This window comes from Neoarius graeffei, chromosome 18 (assembly GCF_027579695.1).
Source record: "Neoarius graeffei isolate fNeoGra1 chromosome 18, fNeoGra1.pri, whole genome shotgun sequence".
NCBI lineage: Eukaryota > Metazoa > Chordata > Actinopteri > Siluriformes > Ariidae > Neoarius > Neoarius graeffei.
The window spans coordinates 46,170,770-46,194,136 of NC_083586.1; the positions used below are offsets into that span (position 1 = coordinate 46,170,770).

Genomic DNA, 23,367 nt, shown 5'->3' on the forward strand with positions numbered 1-23,367 from the left:
CCTAGACTGTGGATGTGGCAAAGTGGAGATTCTTCAACCGTCTCTGGTATAGCGTCTCGACAGTAGCCTAGAATAGAATAGAAAGCCTTTATTGTCATTATACAAGTACAATGAGATTTAAAGCTTCACCATAAAGTGCACACATAAATACTAAAATAAACATAGGAAAATATGTACAATAAAACTAATATAAAATTACTACTAGAAAACTACTGACAACTATACATAAACTTGTGCAAGTCCCTGAAGGAACACAGGTGCATAGCAGTAACAGGGTTGAGAATAAAGTGACTAGCTGCATCAAGTGATAGAGGTAGCATTGGCATGTACAGACGCCTATTTTCAGTATGTAGGCAACTAAAAAACAGATGATCTGACTTGGTATGATAGTGCAATAAGACAGTTTACAGATAGCTATGATATTAACAGTGCAAAAGTTTACAGTACCTAAAATGACAAAGGAAGAGGATGTCTAAGAACAGATGAACTGACTTGATATGATATGAGTGCAATATGACCGTCTTGTGACATTTACAGTGCAAATATGACAGTTTACAGTCTGACAAGGAGAGACTAGGTTTGAGATCAAGTGGTTAGCAGCATTGTGGTGATGGTGACCTTGTCAGTGGTGTTCAAGCATGACAGTTCCTCAGTGCAAACTTGAGTTGAGTATTGTGACAGCTCTTGGAAAGAAACTGTCCCTGAGTCTGTTTGTTTTGGCTGGTATGGCCCTGTAGCGCCTGCCAGAGGGCAACAGGTCGAAGAGGTGGAAGCCAGGGTGTGTATAGTCTTTTATGATGCTCTTTGCCCTGCCTAGGCACCGGCAGCCGATGATCTTTTGTGCTGTTAGTCACCCTCTGCAGTCTTTTTCTGTCCGCTTCTGTGCAGCTTGAGTGCCACACTGACACAGCATAGATCAGCAGGCTCTCAATGGCTGACCGATAGAAGGTCACCAGCAGGTTCGTGTCAGGTTGCTCCTTCCTGAGCACTCTCAGGAAGTGTAGTCTCTGCTGCGCCTTTTTAACCAGTGCGGTGGTGTTGGCTGCCCAGGAGAGATCAGCAGAGATATGGACCCCAAGGAATTTGAAGGGCTCCACGCTTTCGCCGTTGATGTACAGGGGGGCAGGGGCGGCTTTGTTCCGTCGGAAGTCCAGGATGAGTTCCTTAGTTTTGGAGATGTTCAGCGCCAAGTTGTTGAAGGCACACCACTCGCTGAGTCTAAGGACCTCATCTCTGTAGGCCGCCTCGTTCCCCTCTGTGATCATCCCCACCACCGTTGTGTCATCTGCGAATTTCACAATGATGTTCTCAGGGTGGGTGGGTCTGCAGTCATGCGTGTAGAGTGAGTAGAGTAGTGGGTTCAGCACACAGCCTTGGGGCGAGCCGGTGCTGAGCGTGCGGACGGATGAGAGGTGGGGACCCAGCTTCACGTGCTGGGGTCGGTTGACCAGAAAGTCCTTAATCCAGGAGCAGGTGGAGGGTGGGAGCCCCAGGTTGGCCAACTTGGGGATAAGAATGTCCGGTATTATTGTGTTAAAGGCTGAGCTGTAGTCAATGAAGAGCATCCTGACATAGCTCCCCCTTTTCTTGAGGTGGCTCAGTGCAGCGTGGAGGGCAGTGGTTATTGCATCTTCAGTGGATCTGTTTGGCCGGTATGCAAACTGTTGTGGGTCGAGGGTGGGGGGGAGACAGGCTTTGATGTGTCTCATCACCAGTTTTTCAAAGCACTTTGTGATGACTGGAGTGAGTGCTACTGGGCGGAAGTCGTTGAGGTTGGTTGTAGGTGACTTTTTGGGGACTGGGATGATGGTGGCCGATTTTAGGCAGGCTGGGATGTTGGCTTGTTCCAGTGACAGATTGAAAATGTCAGTGAAGACTGGTGCTAGCTGGTCAGCACATGCCTTGAATACTTTCCCTGGTACTCCATCCGGTCCTGTGGCCTTTTTGGGGTTGACAGCACGGAGCACATGTCTCACGTCCTCCACCTCCACAGTGAGTGGGTTAGTGTCAGAGGTTGGTGTGGGTTGTAGTGGGGGTTGGGGTGGTGTGACTGAGTTCTGAGCTTGGGACTCAAAGTGGGCAAAAAAGCTGTTTAGCTTCTCTGCCAGTGCCGCGTCTGAGTCCACAGGTGTCACAGCACAGCCCTTGTAGTTGGTGAGGGACTGTATGCTCTGCCACACCTGTCGGGGGTTGTTGAGTTGCCCTTCTATCTTCCCCTTGTAGTCTGCTTTGGCGGCCTCATTCATGTGCTGCGTTTAACTGTACCAACAGGTTTACCGTCCAAACGAGATCACATGGGATTACCTTTCACAGGTGAGACTGGAAAAATACTTTTCATTGTATTTGGTCATTATAACGTAATTTTACGAACAGATTTTTCTGACTTTGTGGCTAATATGAAGTCTCGCGCATAATAGCCGCTCGGTGAAACCTGTCTCCAAACAACAAAGTATTTCCTTCGTAACTACGCTGATTGTTGTTAGTTGCTTAGCTAACTTTTCACATACTATGTAGGTTTCCCAAAAATAAAGACATGAAAAAGCAGTGGGAGACAGCTGTGCGACGGGAAGGGTTTTCTGCTACTCCGTCATCCATGCTCTGCAGTGAACACTTCAGAACGGAGGAATTTGACAGAACAGGTCAGACAGTCGGGATCAGAGAGGGAGCTGTTCCTTCAGTCTGCAGTTTCCCAGCTCATCTCCACCGGGTAGGTGTAGAGTTATAAGCAGTGAGAATTAGAGAATACAGTGCCACACTATGATGAACGTTTTTGAATGTATGATGAATGTTTTTAACCTTTCTGAATGTGAAGGAATCAGTGATGTATTTTGTTTTGGTATGACGTTAAAACCTGGCCGAACTCAGTTTGGCGGTCATTCAGCTCACTTTATTCAACGAGAGTAGGTCTGTGTGGTGACTCAATAAATAAAACAGTACATTTTTATTTTCATTCACTATTTCCAGTTTTTCCACTATTTCCATCGTTTATCATGTTCAGTCTTGTAGGTTGGTTATTGTGGCCTCAGGTTTTGGTAGCTTGCTACGGTATACTGACTGATTAGCTTACCTGAGCTATCTATCGCGTATCTGTCGCTAGTTTGCAGTGTACAGGGTATTTCACACACTATTTATAACCATCACATTAAAAGTTATGTATGTTGTTTTGATGCCTGTTTGTTTCCCAAATATATACATGTGTGTCTTAATGGGTGAATAAAAGGCATCGAGTTAAATATTATTGTAGAAAGGGGCTTTATGAAGTTCAGTCCATTTTACTTGCATTGGTTTACGGGGAAGATCTGCCACATCCAATATGGCGGACACTCTGACGTATCCCAGCAATGGGGCCACCAGCTCAATGCGGCGTCTATGTTTATATGTCTATGCGGATACCTACACCGAATCGACGTTGTTGCGAGCAGGTCACAAGAAGACTTTAGCCCCCAAAATGTCCGCAAAAAGAAGAAAGGTAGATGCTGAATGCAGGGCTTTCAACAAAACATGGACTGCTAAGTATTTATTTACTGAAGTCAGAGATAAAGCCGTGTGTTTAGTTTGCGGAGAGCAGATCGCCGTGTTCAAAGACTACAATTTGAGTCGGCATTACCAGACGAAGCACGCTGAGAAATACCGAAACTTGACTGATGCTGAAATAGCACAGACATCGGAAGCTTTGCTGGCTAAGCTAGAAAAGCAGCAAGGCTTTTTTACCAAGCGTCACACATCCAGGGATGCAGCAACCAAGACCAGCTTTGTGCTTTCCCACAAAATCACTAAAAACAGTAAGCCATTCTCGGAGGGGGAATTTGTGAAAGAGTGCTTGGTGGACTTGGTGCTTGATATTTGGAGTAGAAAGACAATATTGTGATGTCTTTATTGTGTTTTGGGGTGAATGTGACTGAAAAAAAATGGTACAAACGTTCACATTTTGTTAACCATTGTTTTGGGAAATTTGATTGAATAAATGACATTTTTTGTAAGGCAACCTCGTTTTTTCCATACTCTTACCAGTCTTAGCAGCTTCTAAAAACAATTATTTACTGCTTTATATAAAGAAATACAATTAATATTATGCAGAATTTAGTTCAGCCTTTTGGTCCGGCCCTCCACAAAATCTTCTGCTTCTCATGTGGCTCCATGGAAAAAATAATTGCCCACCCCTGATCTAAGGGGAGACCTAAATTTTAAAAAACCAAAGGTTCAAACAAATATGAAAAGCATGTGCGTATCGATCTGTGGGGTGAGTTTATGGAACAGGCTGGAGACAGAAATAAAACAAAGTGCAAATATAAATCTGTTTAAAAAAAGGTACAAAAAATATTTTTAAACAAGTATATGGAAGAGGAAGTATGTTAACGGAGGATGATGAGGGATAAATCTATAAATAGAATAGGGTTGATTTGTTATATTAGAACTAACTTAGTATATGGTATATATGGTATATATTTATTTATGGGGATAGTTTATATATTTATATTTACAGGGATAGGTATGTAGTAGATATTTATTTTTGTAATTATATATTTATATAGATATTTATGAAGTGTATATATGGTATGTAGTATATATTTATTTTTGTAATTATATATTTATATAGATATTCATGAAGTGTATATATGGTATATATTTATATAGGTGTATTAATGTAGTTAGGATTTCGGGGTAGTTAAAAAGGGGTGGGAAATTAAAAAAGTATTGTACTTCTTCCCACTCCTTTTTCGAATAGTGTGCAGTGTTTTGTAATGTCTTAGCTCTTTATGTTATTTTAATTTTTTTAATTTCTTGTTTTCTTTCTTTTGTATGTACAAATAGTTACATACATTTTTTTTATATACATGTTCGAAAATCTCATCTCATCTCATTATCTCTAGCCGCTTTATCCTTCTACAGGGTCGCAGGCAAGCTGGAGCCTATCCCAGCTGACTACGGGCGAAAGGCGGGGTACACCCTGGACAAGTCGCCAGGTCATCACAGGGCTGACACATAGACACAGACAACCATTCACACTCACATTCACACCTACGGTCAATTTAGAGTCACCAGTTAACCTAACCTGCATGTCTTTGGACTGTGGGGGAAACCGGAGCACCCGGAGGAAACCCACGCGGACACAGGTAAAACATGCAAACTCCACACAGAAAGGCCCTCGCCAGCCACGGGGCTCGAACCTGGGCCTTCTTGCTGTGAGGCGACAGCGCTAACCACTACACCACCGTGCCGCCATGTTCGAAAATAAATAAATTAATTCATTCATTCATTCATTCATGTCCGTATAAATCAACCTGTTCTGGAAGGACCCTGACTCTGCAACACTACTAAGGAAGCAACATGAAAACCAAGGAGCCTCCAAACAGGTCAGAGACAAAGTTGTGGAGAAGTATAGATCAGGGTTGGGTTATAAAAAATATCCCAAACTTTGAGTATCCCAGGGAGCACCATTAAATCCATGATAGCAAAATGGAAAGAATATGGCACCACTACAAACCTGGAAAGAGAAGGCCACCCACCAAAACTCACAGACCGGGCAAGGAGGGCATTAATCAGAGATGCAACAAAGAGACCAACGATAACACTGAGAGAACTGCAAAGATCCACAGCGGAGATGGGAGTATCTGTCCATAGGACCACTTTAAATCGTGCACTCCACAGAATGGGGCTTGATGGAAGAGCGGCCAGAAAAAGTCATTGCTTCAGAAAACACATTTGGAGTTTGCCCAACAGCATGTGGCAGACTCCCCAAACACATGGAAGATGATTTTCTGGTCAAATGAGACTAAAATTGATCTTTTTGGCCATCATGGGAAATGCCATGTGTGGTGCAAACCCAACACCCTGAGAACTTCATCCCTACAATGAAGCATGGTGGTGGCAGCATCATGCTGTGGGGATGTTTTTCATCTGCAGGGACAGGAAAGCTGGTCAGGACTGAAGGAAAGATGGATGGCACTAAATACAGGGCAACTCAAAAACCTGTTTGAGTCAGCCAGAGGTTTGAAACTGTGAAGAAGGTTCATGTTCCAGCAAGACAATGACCCTAAACATACTGCTAAAGCTACACTGGAGTGGTTTAAAGGGAAACATTTAAATGTCTTGGAATGGCCTAATTAAAGCCCAGACCTCAATCTAATTGAGAATCTGTGGTATAACTTGAAGATTGCTGTACACCAACACAACCCATCTAACTTGAAGGAGTTGGAGCAGTTTTGCCTTGAGGAATGGGCAAAAATCCCAGTGGCTAGATGTGCAAAACTAATAGACATACCCCCAAGAGACTTGCAGCAAAAGGTGGCTCTACAAAGTATTGACTTTTTTGGGGTGAATACCTATGCACACTCTAGATTTCTGGGTTTTTTTCTTTTTCATCTTAATTATTGTTTGTGTCACAATAAAACAACTTTCCCCTTTAAAGTGGTAGGCATGTTGTGTAAATCAAACGACGCTAACCCCCCAAAGATCCATTTTAATTCTAGCTTGTAATGCGATAAAACAGGACAAACACCAAGGGGGATGAATACTTTTGCAAGACACTGTATATCGGATAAGCAGAAGTTGGTTCTCATTTATTAAGGAGTTACACTTGGAAACTATACTAAAGTTAACTAACAATGAAGCTAATGATCTATTTCTGTCTTACAGGTGGCTGTGAAATTCATCAAGTATGAGGATCACCCATACAGCACTTTTATAAGTGAACTTGCATTACTTCTATGATTTGCCAAATGAAAATCACTCTCTATACCAAAACATATGAAAGGTGAAAGTGACAAAACTTTAATCACAGTTTTATTCTTCAAATCATCATTGGATGGCCGTTATGACTTTTATTGATTTCAGTTTGATTTTGACTTCAGACATTTCTGTCCACCTTGGTGAAACATACATATACTAAGGATATTTAACAGTTATTCCACAAAATTGAGTCGTACATGAGCTGATAGCTGACGAGGCGCGTAGCACCGAGTCAGCTATAATCGATGTACGACGAGATTGAGTGGAATAACCATTTTATTCTTTCCACGTTCACTGGATTTTGAGAAACAGAGCATTTTTATTTTTTTGCAAATTCGATAAATAAAAACTTTATACAAAACTTCCGACAAAATAATTTCTGCTTAGAATGTATACAAACTGGCAAAATGACAGTAGCAATTTGTGAAAAATGCTGTAATAATTCTTGAAAAATAAAAAGATATATTCTTACCATCAAATACTTTCATTCCATATTTTGTTTTTTTTTTGTATTTTGGGTGGTTTTGTTTTCGAGTCAAGTTTTTTCATCCTCAGTTGGTTCAACAACGTGCTTCGCCATTTTCTTGTTCTTTAGTTGTTTTTTTTTTGCTGATTGGCAAACCAACTTAAAGGTGTATTACCGCCACCAACTGGACTGGAGTGTGGAACAGGAGATATTGTTGGGGGACTATTCTTTTACCTATTTCTGTTTCTTTTAAATACTTGATAAAGTGATATATCTGAATTAATGCACGCCACCATTTTGTTTTTCTCTACTCACGGTATATGAGCTGATATCCTAGTAGTAAGATCAATCAGAGCATGCGATTGCTCATATCCAGTGAATGTGGATAGAATAATGCCAGACAGTACATTTCTTTGTTAGTATATTTGCAATATACTATTGAAAATGTGAATATATTTGAAATACAATCAAGTATATTTATTTTTCACCAGGGCAATCCAATACTAACCATGTCCACGCTGTTTTTAGCCCAGTGACACGCACAGACTCCCTCTTGAGGTGGCACTACTAGAGCTCGTGTGCAAGCCACCTCACTGTCCACATGTGATAAAGCTGCTGGAATGGTTCGAGACGCCCAAAGCCTTCATCTTGGTCCTAGAGCAGCCTGAACCCTGCGTTGATCTCTTCCAGTTCTGTAAAGATGTGAAAATGTCTGAAAATACAGCTCAAATTATTATGCAGCAAATTGTCAACGCTGCACGTCATTGCCGTGACCGAGGTGTGATCCATCGTGACATCAAGGAAGGAAACATTCTCATCAACCCTCAGACGCTTGAAGTGAAGCTGATCAATTTTGGCTGTGGTGATCTGCTTAAGGACACGCCCTACACGGAATATGCAGGTAACTGCACCTCGGAGATTAATAGATTTGATGGGAATTCAGTGGTGGATCATTTCTGTGATCTTACTGATGCTCTTTCTGTCTTTCATTCAGGCTCCCAGAAGTTCCAACCACCTGAATGGATCGTTGCAAAAAAGTATGAGGCGGAACCTGGGTATACTCCTGTACAGCCTATTATTTGGAGAAAAACCTTTTAATGGACCACAAGAGATTGTTGATGGCCACCTGAACTTCCCTGATGATCTGTCTGAAGGTGAGAAAATACAGCTTTCATTCAAACCTGGAAAACTTCCAAAGCAAAATAATTAGAATTATAATTATTTTTAAAAATGGTTAACTGGGGTTCCGGGTATGGCGGCCACCTAGGGAGACGTGCTTCGCACTGCTCTGCCGTAGCCACTAATGTTTCTACTAAAAATACTCGCAATTATAACATAACTTGGTAATATAAGGTGAGCGTGGATATTGTAATGCCGAAGGCTGCCAATGTAAGTAAAGGAAAAAGCAAACCGTCAAAGCAGCCAAAGCTACCTGACTACCATGTTAGCGGTGATACAAGGAAAGCTGACGAGGACATGGTGGAGGACGAGGCTAGCAAAGGGGAGACACTCGGAGGGGTGACGGCGGAAGCGATGCTGGCTGCTATAAGCTCCATGAAAACTGAGTTGACTTCAAGATTTGATGGAGTTATGGCGGCGATAGAAAATATGAGGAGGGAGATAAATGAGTGCACAGAGCTAACGTGACCAGACGTCCCGGTTTGACCAGGACAGTCCCGATTTTGAGTTGCGTGTCCCCAGTCCCGACAAAGGTCCGTCGGGACGCTGAAATGTCCCGGTTTACACCAAACACTAACAAACTGTCCCGGTTACAGCGATTATATATAGCCAATGAGATGTCAATAAAGCTTCTAGCAATTCAGCATCAATGTGCATGTGTGCGCAGTCAACCTTACAATGTATCTATTTGTACAATGTTGCAATATAGAGGCCACGTTATAACGTTTTTTTTTTCGCTAGCGGCTGTCAACTACTATGCGGCAATGCCAAAGAGAAAATGTTCGTTTTCAAAAGATTTGCAGGTTGCTTACCCCTTTCTCCGAGAAGTCCAGGGTGCTGAACATGAAGCTTACTGCACACGCTGTAAGTGCTCCTTCTCCATCGCTCATGGTGGCAGTGCTGATGTTAAAGACCACCTCAAAACAGCGAAGCACAAGCGGTGGGTAGAGGCAGGGGCTAGCAGTGTGGCCACTTACTTCAGTAAAGTTAGCGCTGGCAGTGCTGAGCTCAAACGGGCTGCTGAGGAGGGTACTTTTGCCTATCATTTGGTGAACTACAACCAAAGTTTCAGGTCCATGGACTGCACCGCGGGCCTGATAAGGAAGTTTTATGACGAACGCTTCACTTGTGCACAAACCAAGGCCGAAGTGATCGTGACGAGTGTCATCTCACCCCATGCCATGGATCTGTTAAAGGCAGACCTAGGAGTGGTTCATCACGTCTCGGTGGCTATCGATGCATCCAATCACAAAGCGGTGAAGCTTATTCCCATTGTGATCCGCTACTTCAAGGATACAGAGGGGGTGCAGGTGAAAATCCTGGAATTCACATCAGTTCCAGGTGAGACATCCGACATTCTTGTTGGGGAGGTCAGTCGCAGTCTCCGAGCTTTTAGCCTGCTTGACAAAGTTGTTGGGTTCTGTGCTGACAACACCAACACCAACTCTGGTGGGAGAGCTAGGGCTGGCGTGAACGTTTTTTTTTTTTTTCAAATTAAACGAGGCCTCCACCAATGAGTTAGTGGGAGTGGGCTGTGCTGCACACATCGCTCACAATGCTCTCCAAACTGCTGCAGATACCCTTCCCTGTGACATCGAGAGCTTTATTGTGAAAGTTTTCGGACATTTCCACATCTTTACTGTTCGAACTGAGCAATTAAGAGTTCTGAGACTTCATCTAGCTCGAGTACGCAACAATCCTTGGGACAAGTAAGACGCGGTGGCTGTCCCTAGGTCCGGCTGTCGAAAGAGTGCTGAAGCTTTATCCTGCGCTGCAGTCCTACTTCGCCTCTCAAGACAGACCACCTGTGGCGATCACTGAATTCTTACAGAACCCACTTAATGAGGCCTGGATGTGGTTTCTGCACAATCAGCTGTCGCTGTTCAACGATACCGTCAAGGCACTGGAGAGGCAGAAAAACACAGCCACGCACTCGGCCCATCACCTGCGCAACCTGCAAGGCAAACTGCAGGAGAGAAAGTTGGCTGTGTTCACAGGTCTCAAGGTAAGCATGAAAGCCCAAAGACATCTACCCCCCTGCAGGAAAATATAATTTAAAAATAGGCCTACACTATACCATCTTTGTACACAATACAATAATGAAATCAAATTGAAGGCTGAGCAGTTAAAATAAAAGAGGAAAATGATCAGGGAGTAAAGGCTAAGGAAAAAAAGATAAGGTTTTAGACAATAAGTGAAATATTTCTAGCCATGAGCCTATTTGTGCTAATTTTGATATGGCTTACAGCTAAAGAAAATCCCAAATTCAGCATCTCACAAAATTAGAATATTGTAATTTAACCAGGTATTAGGCTACTTTTGGCAGTGTGGGCAGGTGCCAAGTCCTGCTGGATGAATGAAATTAGCATCTCCATAAAGCATAATTCTTCCTACTTTGCCCTAACATTAGGCTTAGGTTATACATAGTGTGTGGAAATAAACATGAAACATTAGCCAATAAAGTGATTTGAAACTTCTTTATTTGTTAATAATTTGGAAAATTGGGAAATTATTCACTTTTATAGGTGAAGAAGCTTCTGAGCGCCCTTGATGATCCACTAAAGGCAGCGGAATTTCGCAACACCGTCTGCGCCTTTTATGAGTGGTGCATTTCATACTTGAAGGAATGGGGAGCTCTGTTTAAGGAGATCGAGATCCTCTCCTGGACTCTCTTCAACACTGTCCCTCAATGGGTTGAGGTTGAATCGTCCCTCCAGTACGTGTCGTCAAGATTGCATCAATGTCACATTGACGAGACCCAGCTGTTTGACGAGACGTCATCTGTGCGGCTATATACCACTGAGAAAGTGGCTCAGTGGATGGAGCGCTGATGGCAAGCCAACGGATGAGCGCTGGGCGGAGATGTTCATGCACTTCAAGAGTAGGGAGATTCCTTACAGCAATGTCAGCCAGCTTGCCACGTGCCTACCTGGCACCAGTGCTCCAGTTGAGCGAATATTTTCCCTCATGAGCAACACCTGGACTGACGAGAGGAATCGCATGACCGTGCCTACTCTCAAAGCCTTGCTCATTACCTGGGCCAATTTCGACGATACTTGCTCGCAGTTTCACAGCAGGCTCTCGGGCAATAAAGCGCTACTGGAGCAAATTCACTCATGTAAATATATGCAATAAAATGGCATCTTCTTTAGGGTGGGTGGGTTGGGTGGCTGTGTTTCTGAAACATTTTTTGTTGTCTTTCATCTGTCTTTAATCTGTACCACAGATTGTCTTGACTTGTTTGATGCTGTTGTCAACTCAGGGTTCACGGTTTCAAAATAGTTAATAGTCTACACTGGTTAAGATTAAACCGAGGCATTTTGGGTAAAGGTTCAGAGGTGACAACAATTAGGCTCATGCACTCGTTCCTGTTACAATGCATAGCCTATTGTTTAAAAAAAAAGTTCATCACATAAAATGTTGATGTTAATATGCAAGCAATACATTTTCTTGGCGTTTTCACAAAGGTGAAATAAATCAGTTGAAATTTAGGCTATTGGCCTATTCCCTATCATCACATCTGTTGTCTGATTTTCTTACTTTAACTGAACTGTGATAGAAGTACATGTACAGTGGTGCTTGAAAGTTTGTGAACCCTTTAGAATTTTCTACATTTCTGCATAAATATGATCTAAAACATCAGATTTTCACACAAGTCCTAAAAGTAGATAAAGAGAACCCAGTTAAACAAATGAGACAAAAATATTATACTTGGTCATTTATTTATTGAGAAAAATGATCTGATATTACATATCTGTGAGTGGCAAAAGTATGTGAACCTCTAGGATTAGCAGTTAATTTGAAGGTGAAATTAGAGTCAGGTGTTTTCAATCAATAGGATGACAATCAGGTGTGAGTGGGCACCCTGTTTTATTTAAAGAACAGGGATCTATCAAAGTCTGATCTTCACAACACATGTTTGTGGAAGTGTATCATGGCACGACCAAAGGAGATTTCTGAGGACCTCAGAAAAAGCATTGTTGATGCTCATCAGGCTGAAAAAGGTTACAAAACCATCTCTAAAGAGTTTGGACTCCACCAATCCACAGTCAGACAGATTGTGTACAAATGGAGGAAATTCAAGACCATTGTTACCCTCCCCAAGAGTGGTCAACCAACAAAGATCACTCCAAGAGCAAGGTGTGTAATAGTCGGCGAGGTCACAAAGGACCCCAGGGTAACTTCTAAGCAACTGAAGGCCTCTCTCACATTGGCTAATGTTCATGAGTCCACCATCAGCAGAACACTGAACAACAATGGTGTGCATGGCAGGGTTGCAAGGAGAAAGCCACTGCTCTCCAAAAAGAACACTGCTGCTCGTCTGCAGTTTGCTAAAGATCACGTGGACAAGCCAGGCTATTGGAAAAATGCTTTGTGTATGGATGAGACCAAAATAGAACTTTTTGGTTTAAATGAGAAGCGTTATGTTTGGAGAAAGGAAAACACTGCATTCCAGCATAAGAACCTTATCCCATCTGTGAAACATGGTGGTGGTAATATCATGGTTTGGGCCTGTTTTGCTGCATCTGGGCCAGGACGGCTTGCCATCACTGATGGAACAATGAATTCTGAATTATACCAGTGAATTCTAAAGGAAAATGTCAGGACATCTGCCTATGAACTGAATCTCAAGAGAAGGTGGGTCATGCAGCAAGACAACGACCCTAAGCACACAAGTCGTTCTACCAAAGAATGGTTAAAGAAGAATGAAGTTAATGTTTTGGAATGGCCCAGTCAATGTCCTGACCTTAATCCAATGGAAATGTTGTGGAAGGACCTGAAGCGAGAAGTTCATGTGAAGAAACCCACCAACATCCCAGAGTTGAAGCTGTTCTGTAGAGAGAAATGGGCTAAAATTACCCCAAGCCGGTGTGCAGGACTGATCAACAGTTACCGGAAACATTTAGTTGCAGTTATTGCTGCACAAGGGGGTCACACCAGATACTGAAAGCAAAGGTTCACATACTTTTGCCACTCACAGATATGTAATATTGGATCATTTTCCTGAATAAATAAATGACCAAGTGTAATATTTTTGTCTCATTTGTTTAACTGGGTTCTCTTTATCTACTTTTAGGACTTGTGTGAAAATCTGATGAAGTTTTAGGCCACATTTATGCAGAAATATAGAAAATTCTCAAGGGTTCACAAACTTTCAAGCACCACTGTAGATAACAAGAAAATACTTGATTATTCTCTGAAATGTTGATAAAAGCGAGCTTCTACAAAATGATAAAAGCACCTGTCTGAGCCATGGTTTGAGCCGGCACATGTTGACATCAAAACGCGTGTGCGTGCACGAGTATCACGGTCACGTGCAAAGTGTCCCGGTTTTAGACTCGGGAAAGCTGGTCACCCTACACAGAGCGAGTGTCTCAGACCGAGCTGCGGATATCAACCGCCGAGGATGACGTAGTTGGTTTGCAGGCCAAAGTCCACACACTGGAGTCAAAAAATAAAACTATGGAGGACAAGCTTTTGGACTTGGAAACCAGATCCCGCTTAAATAACTTGAGACTGGTGGGTCTGCTGGATGGCGCCGAGGGACGGGACCCATGCTCCTTTTTGGAGAAGTACTGGATGCTGCAGCTAATATTGAACGGGCACACCGAATCGAGCCAGCGAGGGACCCAAAGGCGCCACCGAGAACACTTATAATGAAGTTTCTCAACTACAAGGACAAGTGGGCAGTTATGGAAGGGCTAAAAGGGACATCCGCTACAAGGAACAGCAAGTATGGTTTTACACTGACTTGGCTACGGGGATACACCAGCTGAGGAAGAACTTCGACCCAATCCGCCAGGAGCTGCGCAACTTGGGGATCCGACATGGAGTGATTCACCCCGCCAGACTGCAGATAACACATAAAGACCAGACTTATACTTTTCAAACGCCAGCAGAAGCCCGAGAGTTTGTCAGGAAGAACCAGGACGACACCGTCGGGAGTTAAAATCAAATGGTTGATCATTTTGAATACGGTAATATATAATACCTGAATTATGGTGCTGAAAATCACTCTCACAAATTCGGCTTAACCTGTGTTCTGAAGGCGTATTAGTATTTTGAAGGTAATTTCAGTTAACAATATATTATTCACAGTGCATAAGTCTCTACTTCATGATGAGGCTGTAATGTGGGCCCTGGTATCAAGTGCATACATTTGATTCACAGAAAAAAAATGCGCACACTAAAATACGTTGGGCTTTTGAACATACACATTAAACTTAGGATGCATTTGATTTATGGGGCATATTTGCTAAATAAAAAACGCTGTTGGGTATAGACTAAAAACAAACACGCTACCTATGTTGCAGACGAGTGTTGTTTATTGTTATAGCGGCAGAGATTTTTTTTTCGGTTAGAGGATAACAGAGTGGTTTGACTGATCCTCATCAAGTCTGGAACAGACAGCGATATCAGGAGTCAAGATGTTTTCAGGGGGGCTCCCACGAAAGTGGGAAAGGGGAAGTAGTTCATGTTTAGTGTGTTGGATATATGTTCAAGAATCCATGTTTATGTTCCTCCATAATTTTTTTTCCCCATATTGCAAGGTAATCTATCATTGTCTCTTGTTAAAGATGTCTCAAGGAGTAAACCTTAATTTTGTTTCTTGGAACTGCAGAGGTCTACAACAAATTAGAAAAGTTAAACAAGTCATGAATAAAATAAAGGAAATGGACTCCAAAATAGTGTTTCTACAAGAAACGCATCTCTTAGAAAAGGATACTATTAGAATACGGCGGAGATGGCAGGGTAGTGTATATACAGCATCATTCTCATCCCAGGCCAGAGGAGTTATGACCCTTATTCATAAAACCGTCCCATTTCAAGTGAAAAATGTAATTAAGGATACATTTGGACGGCATTTAATCATCCAGGGCTCTCTATTGTTAGAAAACTTAAACTTGGTAAATTTATATGGTCCTAATACAGACGATCCTAGTTATTTTGTAAATCTGTTCCTTACTCTCTCAACACTTGCAGGACATTATGTAATAGCAGGGGATTTTAACTGCACTTTGAATCCTAGTATCTCATAATAGGTGTAGAGCAGTAGGGTGCATCAGTTGCCCTCACTTTCATAAAATCTGTTGCATTTTTGTTCGGGTGTTCCTTTTCACCAATAAAGACATCCTGTAAAATTTTTTGACCATATTCAAAAGTCTGGGCGGCACGGTGGTGTAGTGGTTAGCGCTGTCGCCTCACAGCAAGAAGGTCCGGGTTCGAGCCCTGTGGCCGGCAAGGGCCTTTCTGTGCAGGAGTTTGCATGTTCTCCCCGTGTCCGTGTGGGTTTCCTCCGGGTGCTCCGGTTTCCCCCACAGTCCAAAGACATGCAGGTTAGGTTAACTGGTGACTCTAAATTGACCGTAGGTGTGAGTGTGAATGGTTGTCTGTGTCTATGTGTCAGCCCTGTGATGACCTGGCGACTTGTCCAGGGTGTATCCCGCCTTTCGTCTGTAGTCAGCTGGGATAGGCTCCAGCTTGCCTGCGACCCTGTAGAACAGGATAAAGCGGCTAGAGATAATGAGATGAGATGAGATTCAAAAGTCTAATGGTGGCACCATGAGGTTCATTTTTTGCCAAAAAACGCTTATTTTATGTTTTCGCGTAAGGTTTGAATCACAATGTTGGACTCCATTTATTGATTTCTTGTGAGCCAGAGATCATGTTAAGAACCTTTGCAAGGGATTGAGAAGCATTAATGTGATTCATAATACATTTGTATTGTTTAAAAGTAGTTGAACAATGATTCAATGAACAGCTAAAACTCAAACTGTGCTTGATAATATATTTAGAATATGTACTAAAAATGCGTGGGCGGCACGGTGGTGTAGTGGTTAGCGCTGTCGCCTCACAGCAAGAAGGTCCTGGGTTCGAGCCCCGGGGCCGGCGAGGGCCTTTCTGTGCGGAGTTTGCATGTTCTCCCCGTGTCCGCGTGGGTTTCCTCCGGGTGCTCCGGTTTCCCCCACAGTCCAAAGACATGCAGGTTAGGTTAACTGGTGACTCTAAATTGACCGTAGGTGTGAATGTGAGTGTGAATGGTTGTCTGTGTCTATGTGTCAGCTCTGTGATGACCTGGCGACTTGTCCAGGGTGTACCCCGCCTTTCGCCCATAGTCAGCTGGGATAGGCTCCAGCTTGCCTGCGACCCTGTAGAAGGATAAAGCGGCTAGAGATAATGAGATGAGATGAGACTAAAAATGCGTATCTAAGATATTTGGTATACTCTATAAGGTGCCATAATGTTTCATGAAAAGTGATCGAAATTTTGTCATAAAAGTCATAAAATAGCAGCTTTTTCCATAACTTTGAGCTCCTGGTGCCACCATTAAACTTTAGAATTTTGCCAAAATATTTTACCCAGTGTGTTTTCTTACCAAAAGGAACATAAAAACAAAAATGCGCCATGATCGGAGGAACTTTTCATTTTTAGGGGGCAACTGATGCACCCTAATAACTATAGTAGGAATGAGCGGGCATTTATAGACCTCCACTTGCTTTATGCTAAGAAATGTGTTGCATTATTGTGGAAAAAGATTTCTAGACCAAGTACTACTCAATGGATAAGACAGATGTTAGCAAGCCTTCCATTAGAGAGAATAATTTGCATATTAAAGGCTGAACAGCATGTATTTGAGGACATATGGAGCCCTTTCATCAACTACATTAAGGACTTGGATTTAACAGACGAAGAAGAGGATGACTAGTCTTTGTGGACAATGCAGATCCTGATTTTGTAAGATTTATATTGTTTTTCTATATGTTTTAATTTACATTAATTACAAACAATACTCAATTGTATATAGATTACCATCTTCTTTAACAGGAGGAGCATTCTTGTTTTGAGTGTTATGTTTTGTTCTGTTTTTACTTCTGTCTCTAAATAAATGCAGCGATCTACAGTATGGAAGTTGAATGAAGATATACGAATGTAAAGGCTGTATGTAAAAGTGTTAAAAACTGAAAATAAAATAAAAATATTGTGGGGAAAAAATGGTTAACTGACAGAAAATATAATATGCAGACATGTTTCAGAAGCTTACCAAATTTCAGTTTTACCCAGTTACTGTACATTGCTGCACACACAGCTTCCTGCAGTCTGATAGGATGGTGCCTGCAACGAAACCCTAAAAGACGACCAACGCTGGAGCAGATCCTCGCACATCACTGGTTCTGAAGACATGTTTGTGAAGAACAAGAGAATGAACCGATATAAACTAAGCTGTGTGAGTGTAAAATAATGATATCCAGGGCATTTGTTGTACTATATCAGTACTAAGTTCTACAATAACAGATTGCTGTGCTAACAATATTAAATGCAAGCAATTGAAGAAATTTATGTTAATATTTAATTATATTTTTATGATATTTCAGTGAAGAGCTCTCTCTCTCTCTCTCTCTTTTGTTCTACACACTCCTTACAGAAGAAAAAGCCTTTAAAGGGAAAGAACAAAAAGCACTTGGGAATCATTAAAGGCGGTGACAGTCTCCTCAATACCTGTGCGTGTGTGTGTGAGAGAGAGAGAGAGAGAGAGAGAGAGAGAAATCATGAAGTGGTAGCACAGTTGACTTTATGCACCTCTTTGTCCTGCTACCAGACGTGTTGTGTCAATCATAGCTCCCCTACAGTGGGAAAGACATCAACCGATTGGCATTTCCCCCCCAATCCTAGCAGGATAACCACTGAGGGATTTGTGAAGTAATTCTCATCTCATCTCATTATCTCTAGCCGCTTTATCCTGTTCTACAGGGTCGCAGGCAAGCTGGAGCCTATCCCAGCTGACTACGGGCGAAAGGCGGGGTACACCCTGGACAAGTCGCCAGGTCATCATAGGGCTGACACATAGACACAGACAACCATTCACACTCACATTCACACCTACGCTCAATTTAGAGTCACCAGTTAACCTAACCTGCATGTCTTTGGACTGTGGGGGAAACCGGAGCACCCAGAGGAAACCCACGCGGACACGGGGAGAACATGCAAACTCCACACAGAAAGGCCCTCGCCGGCCACGGGGCTCGAACCCAGGACCTTCTTGCTGTGAGGCGACAGCGCTAACCACTACACCACCGTGCCGCCCGTGAAGTAATTATTTTTCTCTAAATAAATGTATTTAAATTAAAGGTTGGATTTTTTTCAGTTTGAGATGAAGCTACTTCACCGAAACGTGGATTTTTTTTCTAACCCTTTTTACTAATCTTTACAAGGGGTGCCAATAATTGTGGAAGGCTCTGCATGAAGATGACTCATACCTTACCCTTTACTACACCAAATGTTTTGGGGGTTTTTTAATAAGGAATTGGTGCTTAAATTTGTCTGACTTTCGTTTCTGCCATTCATATTTCCTTGCAGCATAAAGAATATATGCTTTCATAGCCTGATGATGGGATTATCAGAAATGATAAGCCTGAAATGATAAGCACGGTGATCTGGTTTGCTAGCAAGTGGGGTCAAATTAGGCCTTGAACAGCAATGTCACAAAAGTGTATATTGGATTACTTTTCAAAAGCTCCCTCTGAGTCAACTAAGCGCCTGGGAGAGAGAAAGAGAGAGAGAAGCCCATCCCATTTGGAAGTACGACTCTTCCTTCCCCATGTCCTGAGGTGACTCAAATGGCAGGTGCACTATCATTCAGGCCACCAGAGAATTATGCATTCCCCTTCCAAAAATTCACCAGGAAAGCTTCACTCACTCCTGCATGGCCGCCTGGTTCAGAGAGTGGCAGTGGGTAGACTACTCAGATAATAACAGCATTGCGTGCAGGTCCGTGATGGACTGTAACTAAGTACATTTCATTCCATTACAGGCATTTATCAGACGCTCTTATCCAGAGCAACAAACAACATACCCTGAAGAGCAGTTAGGTGCCTTGTTCAAGGGCACTTCAGCCATTCCTGCTGGTCCAGAGAATTGAACCAGCAACCTTTCAGTTCCAAAGCTGCTTCTCTAATCATGAGGCCATGGCTTCCTAAGTACTCTACTTAAAGGGATAGTTCGGGATTTTTGACATGAATCTGTATGGCATCCCCATCAATAGTGTCGTGCAAACACACTGACTTACCCCTGACAGCATCCTGTGAGTCCAGTTCTTGTCCAGTTTTGGTCCAGACGAAAGTAGTCCGGCAAGTTTGTTGGGGTCACGAAAGTAAAACATTTTTCGTCTCAAAACAGTATGTGTTCAAAAGAGTGATATATTTGCATCACAAAACCGTTGCCAAATAAAAAGACAGACCTTGAAATCGCTTGGCACTATTTTCTCTCCCTTCTTATCACTGCACGCTGCCGCCAGGTGACAGCGAAACGCAGACCCACTAAGCTGGTGGGAGACCAAGGCTGCAGTCTATCCACAGCTTACACACGTGATGGCACGGAGGATGTGTATAGTGGCAGCATCTGTCCCCCCAGAAAGGATCTTTTCAAAAGCAGGACAGATTATAACTGAGAGGAGAAATAGAATCAGAATTAACTAGTTAATTGCAACAATTAAAGGAATAGGTAGGAAAAGGAAGGCGCAAAGACACCGCGCAGCGCCTGAAAACGGGTTTTCAGGCGCTGCGCACCCGTTTTCAGGAGCTGCGCAGTGTCTTTGCGCCTGCAGCGGTGCCTTGCCTGTGCTGTGGCTGAAAATAGTTCCAGATATAAATTGGTCTAGTAAATCCCTTCGTGTTAATTTGCATTGATATGTGTACTCGATGTGAATGTACAGGTCATGAGAAATAATTATAAAAAATTTTGAGTTATTTAATTCACTTTTGCAACGACAATGCTAGCTGGACACGCCGGATTACAGCGACTACGCTAAGCTAAAGCTAACCTGGGCGTTTCTAGATCAGGACAATGGCTGGGTCGGCTACAAAACGCTTTGGCTCACTCATCCAACTCTAGGGACTGCAGGGACTGACTCAATTTCACCTGGGGGTGGCGTATTACTTTAAATCAAAAATAAAATCTCAGGAGCCGTTTGGGAGCCGAAAGAGCCGGCTCCTTATAGTAAGAAGAGCCAAAAGAGCCGGCTCCCAAAAAAGAGACGAAATTCCCATCACTAGTAAACAATGAATGAAACAGCCGTGGCTGTCACCTGGCGGCAGCGCGCAGTGATAAGAAGGGAGAGAAAATAGTGCCAAGCGATTTCGAGGTCTGACTTTTTATTTGGCAACAGTTTTGTGATGCAAATATATCACTCTTTTGAACACATACTGTTTTGAGACGAAAAACGTTTTACTTTCGTGACCCCAACAAACTTGCCGGACTACTTTTGTCTGGACCAAAACTGGACAAGAACTGGACTCACAGGATGCTGTCAGGGGTAAGTCAGTGTGTTTGCACGACACTATTGATGGGGATGCCATACAGATTCATGTCAAAAATCCCGAACTATCCCTTTAAGTGCAAATTCAAGGTACTTGTACTTTACTTGAGGATTTCCATTTTATTCAACTTTATATTTCTACTCCACTATAATCACAGAGGCAAATATTGTACCTTTTACTCCACTACATTTATCTGACAGCTTTAGTTACTAGTTCCTTTGCTGGATGAGCTGGAAAATGCATTGCCACAAACATGAAAACAGGACTTTTTTTTCTGAGCTCATGAAACACTGACTTTTTAGAGATACTGTATGTGCTTCTTGCAGGACAGCAATGCTACAAACATATGATGAACTTGTAGAATATGGTGCTTTGCTGTTGATTAAACTATCCAACTTTATACAACCCGAATTCCAAAAAAGTTGGGATGCTGTGTAAATTGTCAATAAAAACAGAATGTGATAAACTGCAAATTTTGGAAACCCTATCTTTCATTGAAAATAGTACAAAGACAACATATCTAATGTTGAAACTGAGAAATTTTACTGTTTTTTGAAAAATATATACTCATTTTGAATTTGAGGTCAGCAACAAATTTCAAAAAAGTTGGGACAGGGGCATGTTTACCACTGTGGTGCATCACATCTACATTGAAAAACACTCTGTAAATGTTTGGGAACTGAGGAGACCAACTGCTGTAGTTTTGAAAGAGAAATGTTGTCCCATTCTTTCCTGATATACAATTTCAGTTGCTCAACAGTTCAGGGTCTCCTTTGTCGTATTTTGCACTTCATAACGCGGCAAATGTTTTAAATGGGAGACAAGTCTAGACTGCAGGCAGGCCAGTTTAGCACCCAGACTCTTTTATGACAGAGTCATGCAGTTTTAATATGTGCAGAAAGCGGTTTGGCATTGTCTTGCTAAAAGAAGGAAGGCCTTCCCTGAAAAAGATTTTGCCTGGATGGCAGCATATTGCTCTGAAACGTGTATATCATTCAGCATTAATGATGCCTTCCCAGATGTACAAGCTACCCATGCCATGTGCACTAATGCACCTTCATACCATCACAGATGGTGGCTTTTGAACTGTGCACTGATGACAAGCCGGATGGTCCCTCTCCTCTTTAGCCTGGAGGACGTGGTGTCCATGATTTCTAAAAAGAATTTCTACTTTTGATTCATCAGACCTCGGGACAGTTTTCCACTTCGTCTCACTCCATTGTAAAAGAGCTCGGGCCCAGAGAAGGTGGCGGTGTTTCTGGATATTGTTATACGGTTTTAATGTGCATTTGTGGATGCAGTAATGAAATGTTTTCACAGACGCTGGTTTTCTGAAGTGTTCCTGAGCCCATACAGTGATTTCCACTACAGACATGTGTCTGCTTTTAATGCAGTGTCACCTGAGGGTCTGAAGATCACAGGCATCCAGTGTCAGTTTTCAGCCTTGTCTCTTGCATACAGAGATTTCTCCAGACTCTCTGAATCTTTTAATGATATTATGTACCATAGATGATGTGATCCCGAAATTCTTTGCAATTTTACATTGGGGAACGTTATTATTAAATTGTTGCACTGTTTGCCCACACAGTCTTTCACTGAGCAGTGAACCCCTCCCCATCTTTACTTCTGAGAGACTCTGCTTCTCTGGGATGCTGTTTATATACCCAATCATCTTACTGACCTGTTGCCAATTAACCAAATTAGTTTTCTTTAGCATTACACAACTTTTTCAGTCTTTTGTTGCCCCTTTCCCAACTTTTTTGAAATGTGTTGCTGACATCAAATTCAAAATGACCATATATTAAAAAAAAGCAATACAATTTCTCAGCTTCAACATTTGATATGTTGTCTGTACTATTTTCAATGAAATATAGATTTTCCATGATTTGCAAATCTTCACATTCTGTTTTTATTTATGTTTTACACAGTGTCCCAACTTTTTTGGAATTGGGGTTTGAAATTGTACATCAGGCAAGAATGGGACAACATTTCTCTTTCAGAACTACAGCAACTGGTCTCCTCAGTTCCCGAACATTTACAGTGTTGTTAAAAGTAGAGATGATGCAACACAGTGGTAAACATGCCCGTCCCAACTTTTTTTTAAATGTGTTGCTGACATCAAATTCCAAATGAGCATATATTTTTCAAAAACAATAAAATCTCTCAGTTTCAACATTTGATATGTTGTCTTTGTAGTATTTTCAATGAAATATATGGTTTCCATGATTTGCAAATTATCGCATTGTGTTTTTATTTACAGTTTACACAGCGTCCCAACTTTTTTGGAATTGGAGTTGGATACTAACTTGATTTTCAGAACAGCTCAGATTCTTCAAGTGATCTGTGCAAGACAGATTCTTTGGAAGTCAAAGACATAGAACATGGAATTTTTAAATTCCATGAATTTCAAAACTTTTGAAGGTTTTGTGTGATTTACAGTATTACCATGCTGGGGATTCAACTAGTTTTGCCCAATTCAGGTTTCCATTTACATGTTTGTATAAATGTAAGACTCGTTCAAAAATTACAACTGCTCTTTTCAATTTAACAGGCACAAACAATGATGTGACACAATAATACTGCACAAAAACAATTTGGATAAATCTTTCATTTAGACATTTCATTACAACATCAAACTATACAGACATAACAGAGGACATCTTGCTTTATAGTGAAAAA

The 23,367-nt window shown here is 42.0% G+C and overlaps 1 protein-coding gene across 1 annotated transcript; it reads left to right on the forward strand.

Moving 5' to 3' along the window:
- Positions 1-4,219: 4,219 nt before the first annotated feature.
- LOC132865781 (serine/threonine-protein kinase pim-2-like) lies at positions 4,220-17,551 on the forward strand. Its single transcript, XM_060898291.1, is given in 5 exon segments — positions 4,220-4,240; positions 7,724-8,096; positions 8,190-8,247; positions 8,249-8,349; positions 17,463-17,551. Coding segments are annotated over 5 exon segments (642 nt in total).
- Positions 17,552-23,367: the final 5,816 nt, after the last annotated feature.